We start from the raw sequence: 10000 nt of genomic DNA on the forward strand, positions 1-10000 counted from the left end.
TGTGTGTGTGTGTGTGTGTGTGTGTGTGTGTGTGTGTGTGTGTGTGTGTGTGTGTGTGTGTGTCTCTCTTCACAGTCCTCGCTGTTCAATAAGGTATATTTTTCAGTTTCAGTTTTTTATATCTGATTTTACTGCGTGAGTTACAAGAGGTGGGGAGGGGTTTCTCTTCTTCCTCAGGAAGCTCAGTCCGTGATGATGTCATCGCTCCTTTGTGAGCTGAAGTGTTCTGTGTGTGTACCATAACCACAACAACCCACGGGCCACAGCTATGTGTGTACCATAACCACGGCAACCCACGCGCCACACCATAATCACGACAACCCACGGGCTACAGTTGTGTGTGTACCATAACCACGGCAACCCACGCGCCACACCATAATCACGACAACCCACGGGCTACAGCTGTGTGTGTAGTGTTAATGGGGCCGAAAAGTGGCCTAGTGTGTTGTCCAATCGGCCCCCCATGTTTTGAGAAGCCCTCTCTCTCTCTCTCTCTCTCTCTCTCTCTCTCTCTCTCTCTCTCTCTCTCTCTCTCTCTCTCTCTCTCTCTCTCTCTCTCTCTCTCTCTCTCTCTCTCTCTCTCTCTCTCTCTCTCTCTCTCTCTCTCTCTCGCTCTCTCTCTCTCTCTCTCTCTCTCTCTCTCTCTCTCTCTCTCTCTCTCTCTCTCTCTCTCAAATTCAAGCTGCTTTATTGGCATGAAAAACATTGTGTCAATATTGCCAAAGCAACAATGTATACAATATACATTGTAATACAATTAAAACAATGAGAGAGAGAGAGAGGGAGAGAGAGAGAGAGAGAGAGCTTCTCAAAACATGGGGGGTCGGAGAGGAGAGGGGAGGGATATTAACAGAAAAGGAGTATGAAAAACTGGAAAAGAGAGATGGAGAGGAGGAACTGGGAAAAAGAGAGAATACATTAGAAGGGAAAGTGAAGGAGAATGGGAAAACAGATGGAGGGACAAAAGAAGGGGGAGGGGTGAAGAGAGAAGGAGGGGTGAAGAGAGGGGATTTAAATGTTTTTTTTTTCTCTCTCTGGTTTTATCATTAAATGGGAAGAGAGCTTTAATGCTGCACACACACACACACACACACACACACACACACACACACACACACACACACACACACACACACACACACACACACACACACACACACACACACACACACACACACACACACACACACACACACACACACATTCATAAACACACACACACACACACACACACACACACACACACACACACACACACACACACACACACACACACACACACACACACACACACACACACACTGAAACAGAAACATCTTTGTTTGATGGCAGCGGCCCATTGAACACACATAGACACTGAAACACACACACTTCTGCACGCAGGTACATAAATACACAGATTTTCCTGCAGACAGGTGTAATCTGAGCTAGTGTAACGTTTGTTTCAAACACAATCTCTGAATCAGGATATTCACCATATATCCCCATGACAATATGATTTCTCTATTTACTTCTCTCTCTCTCTCTGCCTCCCTCTGTCCTTCTCTCTCTCCTTTTCTCTCTCTCTCTGCCTCCCTCTGTCCTTCTCTCTCTCCTTTTCTCTCTCTCTCTGCCTCCCTCTGTCCTTCTCTCTCTCCTTTTCTCTCTCTCTCTGCCTCCCTCTGTCCTTCTCTCTCTCCTTTTCTCTCTCTCTCTGCCTCCCTCTGTCCTTCTCTCTCTCCTTTTCTCTCTCTCTCTGCCTCCCTCTGTCCTTCTCTCTCTCCTTTTCTCTCTCGCTCTGCCTCCCTCTGTCCTTCTCTCTCTCCTTTTTTTTAGCCAGATCCACATTTTATGTTCCTTTTGATGGCATAGAAGGCTCTCTCAGCTCGTTCACAGCTTTGTGGAAGTTACCTGTGTCGCTGATGTTTAGGCCGAGGTATGTATAGTTTTTGTGTGTGCTCGACGGCAACGGTGTCTAGATGGAATTTGTATTTGTGGTCCTGACAACTGGACCTTTTTTGGAACACCATTATTTTTGTCTTACTGAGATTTGCTGTCAGGGCCCAGGTCTGACAGAATCTGTGTAGAAAATCTAGGTGCTGCTGTAGGCCCTCCTTGGTTGGGGACAGATCTAGGTGCTGCTGTAGGCCCTCCTTGGTTAGGGACAGAAGCACCAGATCATCAGCAAACAGTAGACATTTGACTTCAGATTCTAGTAGGGTGAGGCCGGGTGCTGGAGACTGTTCTAGTGCCCTCGCCAATTCTTTGATATATATGTTGAAGAGGGTGGGGCTTAAGCTGCATCCCTGTCTCACCCTCCGGCCATGTGGAAAGAAATGTGTGCTTTTTTGCCAATTTTAACCACACACTTATTGTTTGTGTACATCGATTTTATAATGTCATATGTTTTTCCCCCAACACCCCTTTCCATCAACTTGTACAGCAGACCCCTTATTACCAAATTGAGTCAAAAGTTTTTTTGAAATCAACAAAGCATGAGAAGACTTTGCCTTTGTTTTGGTTTGTTTGTTTGTCAACTAGGGTGTGCAGGGTGAATATGTGGTCTGTCGTACAGTAATTTGGTAAAAAGCCAATTTGACATTTGCTCAGTACATTGTTTTCATTGAGGAAATGTACGAGTCTGCTGTTAATGATAATGCAGAGCATTTTCCCAAGGTTACTGTTGACGCATATCCCACAGTAGTTATTGGGGTCAAATTTGTCTCCACTTTTGTGGATTGAGGTGATCAGTCCTTTGTTCCAAATATTGGGGAAGATGCCAGCGTCGAGGATGATGTTAAAGAGTTTAAGTATAGCCAATTGGAATTTGTAGTCTGTATATTTTATAATTTCATTTAGGATACCATATGGACATAAAGCTTATTAAAGAGCAGTGTGTGGGTTTATTCTTTTTTCTCATCTTATTCAAATGTTACAATGCAGCTCAGATGTGCGAGTGCCTTTTTACATTTTGAATTGAGGATACCATCAACACAACAGGCCTTTTGGTGTTGGAGGGTTTGTATTTTGTCCTGTTTTTCATTCAAGGTAATTGTAGAATCCAGTGGGTTCTGGTAGTCTTTAATAGTTGATTCTAAGATTTGTATTTGATCATGTTTATGTTTTTGCTGTTTGTTCTTTGTTAAAGGGCCAAAAAGATTGGAGAAGTGGTTTATCCATACATCTCTGTTTTGGATAGATTATTCTTTGTGTTGTTGTTTGTTTAGTGTTTTCCAATTTTCCCAGAAGTGGTTAGATTCTATGGATTCTTCAATTACATTGAGCTGATTTCTGACGTGCTGTTCCTTCTTTTTCCGTAGTGTATTTCTGTATTGTTTTAGTGATTCACCATAGTGAAGTCGTAGGCTCAGGTTTTCCGGGTCTCTATGTTTTTGGTTATACAGATTTCTCAATTTCTATCTTAGGTTTTTGCATTCTTCATCAATCCATTGGTCATTGTTGTTAATTTTCTTTGGTTTTCTGTTTGAAATTTTTAGATTTGATACGGAAGCTGAGAGGTCAAATATGCTGTTAAGTTTACACCTTCACTATTACAGTGGAATGTTTTGTCCAGGAAGTTGTCTAAAAGGGATTGAATTTGTTGTTGCCTCTCTCTCTCACACACACACACACACAAACAGCACCACACGTGGAGTCTTTTCCTGTGTTAATGATGCTTTTCCTGGACAGTTGTTGAAGCTGGTCTGTCTGTGTTTAGTTCTGTCCAGGAACATATCTAGTACAGGAAGAGAAAAAGAGACGGAGGAGGAGGAGAGGAGAGGAGAGGAGAGGAGAGGAGAAGAGAAGAGAAGAGAAGAGGAGAGGAGAGGAGAGGAGAGGAGAGGAGAGGAGAGGAGAGGAGAGGAGAGGAGAGGAGAGAGGAGAGGAGAAGAGAGGAGAGGAGAGGAGAGGAGGCAGAGCGGGAGGAGAGGAAAGGAGGGAAGGCAGAGGGGGAGGAGAGGACGGACATGAAAAGAGAGGGATGACATGTCGATTGCATCAACCAGAAAGGTTCATTCTATTGTCCAGTTTACGGGGAGATGGGGAGGTTCAAGTCCCTAGTGAGACACCATGGTAGAATGGAGGGATGTATTGCCGAAGGAAATGGTAGAATGATGATTAACTGGGAAAGATGGGTTGATCTGTGGCTGTCTGAAGGTTGGAATTAATGAGGGTTGGAATAAATACATGGGGGGCTGACCGCACCCACTGACCAGAGCACCCACTGACCAGAGCACCCACTGACCAGAGCACCCACTGACCAGAGCACCCACTGACCAGAGCACCCACTGATGGGAGAGACCATTCGTTTTGTCTATGTATTGTATTGTACTGTACCGTATTTTATTGTCTATATTTTGTGTTGTACTGTATTGTATTGTACTGTATTGTACTGTACTGTATTGTATTGTATCGTACCGTATTGTACTGTACTGTATTGTATCGTACCGTATTGTACTGTACTGTATTGTATCGTACCGTATTGTACTGTACTGTATTGTATTGTACCGTATTGTACTGTACTGTATTGTATTGTACCGTATTGTACTGTACTGTATTGTGTTGTACCGTATTGTATTGTACTGTATTGTGTTGTGTTGTACCGTATTGTACTGTATTGTATTGTACTGTATTGTGTTGTACCGTATTGTGTTGTACCATATTGTATTGTACTGTATTGTGTTGTACCGTATTGTACTGTATTGTATTGTACTGTATTGTGTGTACTGTATTGTGTTGTACCATATTGTATTGTACTGTATTGTGTTGTACCGTATTGTATTGTATTGTACTGTATTGTACTGTACTGTATTGTATTGTACCATATTATATTGTACCGTATTGTATTGTACTGTATTGTGTTGTACCGTATTGTATTGTACCGTATTGTATTGTACCGTATTGTACTGTACTGTGTTGTATTGTACCGTATTGTATTGTACTGTATTGTATTGTACTATATTGTGTTGTACTGTGTTGTACTGTATTGTATTGTACTGTATTGTATTGTACTGTATTGTGTTGTACCATATTATATTGTACTGTATTGTATTGTACTATATTGTATTGTACTGTATTGTGTTGTACCATATTGTATTGTCCTGTATTGTGTTGTATTGTATTGTACTGCATTGTGTTGTACTGTATTGTATTATACTGTATTGTATTGTACTGTATTGTGTTGTACCGTATTGTATTGTACCGTATTGTATTGTACCGTATTGTATTGTACTGTATTGTATTGTACTGTATTGTATTCTACTGTATTGTATTGTACTGTATTGTGTTGTACCGTATTGTATTGTACTGTATTGTATTGTACTGTATTGTGTTGTACTGTATTGTATTGTATTGTATTGTACTGTACTGTATTGTGTTGTGTTGTATTGTACTGTACCGTATTGTATTGTACCGTATTGTGTTGTACTGTATTGTATTGTACTGTATTGTGTTGTACTGTATTGTACTGTACTGTATTGTGTTGTACTGTATTGTATTGTATTGTACTGTATTGTATTGTACTGTACTGTAAGTTGCATCAATATGTTTTGACCAGGACAGTTTACAATCCAGGGTTACTCTAAGCAGTTTAGTCACCTCAACTTTCCACATGATTCGTTACAGGATTTAGTTGAGGTTAAGGGTTTAGTGAATGATTTGTCCCAAATACAATTCTTTTAGTTTTGAAATATTTAGGACTAACTTATTCCTTGCCACCCATTCTGAAACTAACTGCAGCTCTTTGTTAAGTGTTGCAGTCATTTCAGTCGCTGTAGTAGCTGACGTGTATAGGGTTGATTACTCAAAGCCAGTGGCATGTCGTTAGTAAAGATTGAAAGAAGTAAGGGGCCTAGACAGCTACCCTGGGGAATTCCTGATTCTTCCATTAAAGAACACTCTCTGTGTTCTGTTAGACAAGTAACTCTTTATCCACAATATAGCAGGGGGTGTAAAGCCATAACACATACGTTTTTCCATCAGCAGACTACGATCGATAATGTCAGAAGCCGCACTGAAGTCTAACAAAACAGCTCCCACAATCTTTTTATCATAAATTTCTCTCAGCCAATCATCAATCATTTGTGTAAGTGCTGTGCTTGTTGAATGTCCTTCCCTCTAAGCGTGCTGAAAGTCTGTTGTTAATTTGTTTACTGTAAAATAGTATTGTATCTGGTCAAACAACATTTTGACATTTGTCCTATTTAGTTTTTTTGGCATATCCCACTCACTCTGGGACACCCTAGAAGAGTGGGGTCATGGCCAGCGATCAGCCATTACTGACGGCGACCCTGGAGTATTTAGGATTAATTTCCTCGCTAAAGGGCACATCGACAGATTTTCCCCTAGTCGGCTCAGGGATTTGAATCAGTGACCTTTCAGTTACTGGCCCAACGCTCTTAAGCGGCAGGTAGCCTAGTGGTTAGAGTGTTGGGCCAGTAACCAAAAGGTTGTTGGATCGAATCCTCGAGCGGACAACGTAAAAATCTGCCGTTCTGCCCCTAAACAAGGCTGTTACCCGGTAGGCCGTCATTGTAAATAATAATTTGTTCTTAACTGACTTGCCTAGTTAAATAAAGATAAAATAGCATCTCTGTGTTTTGTCCTCTCCCAGGCTGTCCTTGCCGTGGCAACCCTCATCATGGCCGACATGAACAGCCTACAGGTCCCAGATGAACACACACACATGTGGCATGGTATGTACTGTATAGGGTTAACGCCCCTCGTGTGTGTGTTCCTGTCACCTTCTCCGGTTTGAGGTGTGAATCAGGTCACCTCGTTCCCTTTGGGAATATCACGACATTCCACTCCGTGGACGGAAAGACCCTTTAGTGTGTTTACACCTCAACGTTCTGATACCGTAATCACCATGGCGATACAGCATACAGACACATTCCTGGGATAACAGCAGTGCTTCTGGAATCTTGGAATCATATCCTGGAATACAGCACTTGGAATTTATGTTCCGTGTTCGAAAAATGATGGAATACTCCTGTATGTGTCATGACAGTGTGTATGTATAATGTAATGTCACCGTTTTCCACAGATAACAGAAATTCCCTGTGCACAGACAGGCTTCATAAAACAAGTTTGGTCCTCTAATTTGAGTTGTCTGACGAAACATCCCTTTGACTTCCTCAATAGTCTGCCTGTTTTTTGTATAGATCTGTTAGATATCTAGACCCAGAAAGTAGCTAATGAAAAAAATTCTCAGCATTTCTCCGCCCCTCCCCCTCTCTTAGGTGAAAACAACCTCACATCCTCTCCCTCAGTCGGACGAAATGACTGCAGCATCGCTCCCCTCACACCCTCAGCCTCTCCGGTAAGATCTCCCCCTCCTCACCCCCTAGACATCAAATCCTCACCCCCTAGCCCCTCACTCTTCAATCATTCGCTCACCTCCCTCACCCCCTAGCCCCTCACCCTTCAATCATTCGCTCACCTCCCTCACCCCCTAGCCCCTCACTCTTCAATCATTCGCTCACCTCCCTCACCCCCTAGCCCCTCACCCTTTAACCATCCCTTCACATCCCTCACCCTTCAATCATCCCTTCACCTCCTTCACCCCCTAGCCCCTCACCCTTCAATCATCCCTTCACATCCCTCACCCCTCATCCTTCAATCATCCCTTCACCTCCTTCACCCCCTAGCCCCTCACCCTTTAACCATCTGCTCACATCCCTCACCCCCTAGCCCCTCACCCTTTAACCATCCCTTCACCTCCCTCACCCCCTAGCCCCTCACCCTTCAATCATCCTTCACCTCCCTCACAATCTAGCCCCTCACCCTTTAACCATCCCTTCACCTCCCTCACCCCCTAGCCCCTCACCCTTCAATCATCCGCTCACATCCCTCACCCCCTAGCCCCTCACCCTTTAACCATCCCTTCACCTCCCTCACCCCCTAGCCCCTCACCCTTCAATCATCCCTTCACATCCCTCACCCCTCACCCTTTAACCATCCCTTCACCTCCCTCACCCCCTAGCCCCTCACCCTTCAATCATCCCTTCACATCCCTCACCTCTCACCCTTCAATGATCCCTTCACCTCCTTCACCCCCTAGCCCCTCACCCTTCAATCATCCTTTCACATCCCTCACCCCTCAATCATCCCTTCACCTCCTTCACCCCCTAGCCCCTCACCCTTCAATCATCCGCTCACATCCAGTAAGACCACCTCACCTTCACATAGTACAAAATAAATTGAGATGGTTCAGACACTTCCACACGTTTCTTTATATGTCTGTCTTAATGAGAGCTTCTAATCCACAACGACATGGTCATCTGTGGATGACAGACACTGCTTTACCTCTACCAGGAGGTTAAAATGGTGGCTGACACAATCTCTCAACCAACACACACCCTGTCCAACAACACGCACATTCTTAAGTCAACATAGACACTTTCCATCAACATACTTTGAAGCTTGGTCCAGGGGTGGATATTTCCAGTTCATGAAAGTGTAGACCTCACTTACTGTAAGTTACTGACTGGGCAACATCACATAAGTAAATCATTGAGAACTATTTACTCTATTTAGTATTTAGCTATTAAACCTGAATGCCTCGGAAAGCAATTAAGCTGTTATCATATTTTGATAGGAAGGAGTGTTGAGTCCTGTCAGTACTAGCATACCTCACACACACTCTCCCCACTTTTCTCTCCTCTCTGCTCTCTCCCTCTCTCTCTCCTCTCTCCCTCTCCTTTCTCTCTCTCCTCTCTACTCTCCCTCCCCTCTCTCCTCTCTCTCTCTATCCTCTCCGCTCTCCCTCCCCTTTATCCTCTCTCCCTCTCCTCTCTCTCTCTCTACTGTCCCTGTCCTCTCTCCCTCTCCTCTATCTCTCTCCTCTCTACTCTCCCTCTCCTCTCTCCCTCCCCTCTCAACTCCCCCCCCCCCCCCCACACACACACACAGAACTTCATCAGTGTCTCTCTCTCTCCTCTCTCTCTCCAGAGACCGGAGGCCAGGTCGAGGATGGCTCATCCGTTCTCTGTGGTGGTAGCTATAGACTTTGGAACCACCTCCAGCGGCTACGCTTTCAGCTTCACACGAGACCCAGAGGCTATTCACATGATGAGGTAGGTGTGTGTGTGTGTGTGTGTGTGTGTGTGTGTGTGTGTGTGTGTGTGTGTGTGTGTGTGTGTGTGTGTGTGTGTGTGTGTGTGCGTGCGTGCGTGCGTGCGTGCGTGCGTGCGTGCGTGCGTGCGTGCGTGCGTGCGTGCGTGCGTGCGTGCGTGCGTGCGTGCGTGCGTGTTTATATCCTCGAACTACATGTAGATTACACCATCCCACTTCTGCAAGTCAACCAAACTCACTCCCTCATTTGATTGACCGCTGTCTCATCCACTCTCTGCAGGCGCTGGGAGGGCGGGGACCCGGGCGTAGCCAACCAGAAGAGCCCCACGTCGCTGTTATTGACCCCTGAGTTGAAGTTCCATAGTTTTGGGTTCGCTGCCAGAGACAACTATCATGATCTGGATCCTGAAGAGGCTCAACACTGGCTCTACTTCGACAAGTTCAAAATGAAGATACATAGTATTACTGTAAGATAGGAGGGAGGGAGGGAGGGAGGGAGGGAGGGAGGGAGGGAGGGAGGGAGGGAGGGAGGGAGGAGATAGAGGGAGATAGAGATAAAAGGATGGTGGAAATAGAGGGAGTGGGAGATAGAGGGAGGGATAGAGGGATACATGGAGGGAGGGAGGGATAGACGAAGGGAGGGAGGGATAGATGGAGGGAGGCAAGGAGAGATGAAGCCAGGGAGAAAGAATGAGGGAAAGAGAGATTCAGGGGGAGGGAAAGAGAGATAAGATAAGGGAGGGACGGAGGGACGGAGGGAGGGAGGGAGGGACAGAGGGAGGGAGTGGGTCATTGTGAGGAAAACCAAGAAAGGAAAAATGAAAAGGAGAGAGATGAGCGTGAGGAAGTAAGAGAGGTTGTAGAAAGATCAAGAGAGAAGACAAGAGGGGAGAGGGAGTATAGGATTAAAGAGTATCAGACAGATGTTGTGTATTGTGTTTTGCAG

The 10000-nt window shown here is 44.8% G+C and overlaps 1 protein-coding gene across 1 annotated transcript in view; it reads left to right on the forward strand.

Annotated features, from left to right (window-relative positions):
• hspa12b (heat shock protein 12B) overlaps window positions 1–10000 on the forward strand; it is a 48204-nt gene that overhangs the window by 1778 nt on the left and 36426 nt on the right. The window contains exons 2-5 of the mRNA XM_071378255.1: window positions 6593–6674; window positions 7221–7300; window positions 8932–9056; window positions 9335–9521. Of these exons, the coding sequence (XP_071234356.1) occupies window positions 6620–6674; window positions 7221–7300; window positions 8932–9056; window positions 9335–9521 (447 nt within the window). The 5' untranslated portion in view covers window positions 6593–6619. The remainder of the gene's footprint in view (window positions 1–6592; window positions 6675–7220; window positions 7301–8931; window positions 9057–9334; window positions 9522–10000) is intronic.

Source organism: Salvelinus alpinus, chromosome 31, assembly GCF_045679555.1.
Source record: "Salvelinus alpinus chromosome 31, SLU_Salpinus.1, whole genome shotgun sequence".
Taxonomy (NCBI): domain Eukaryota; kingdom Metazoa; phylum Chordata; class Actinopteri; order Salmoniformes; family Salmonidae; genus Salvelinus; species Salvelinus alpinus.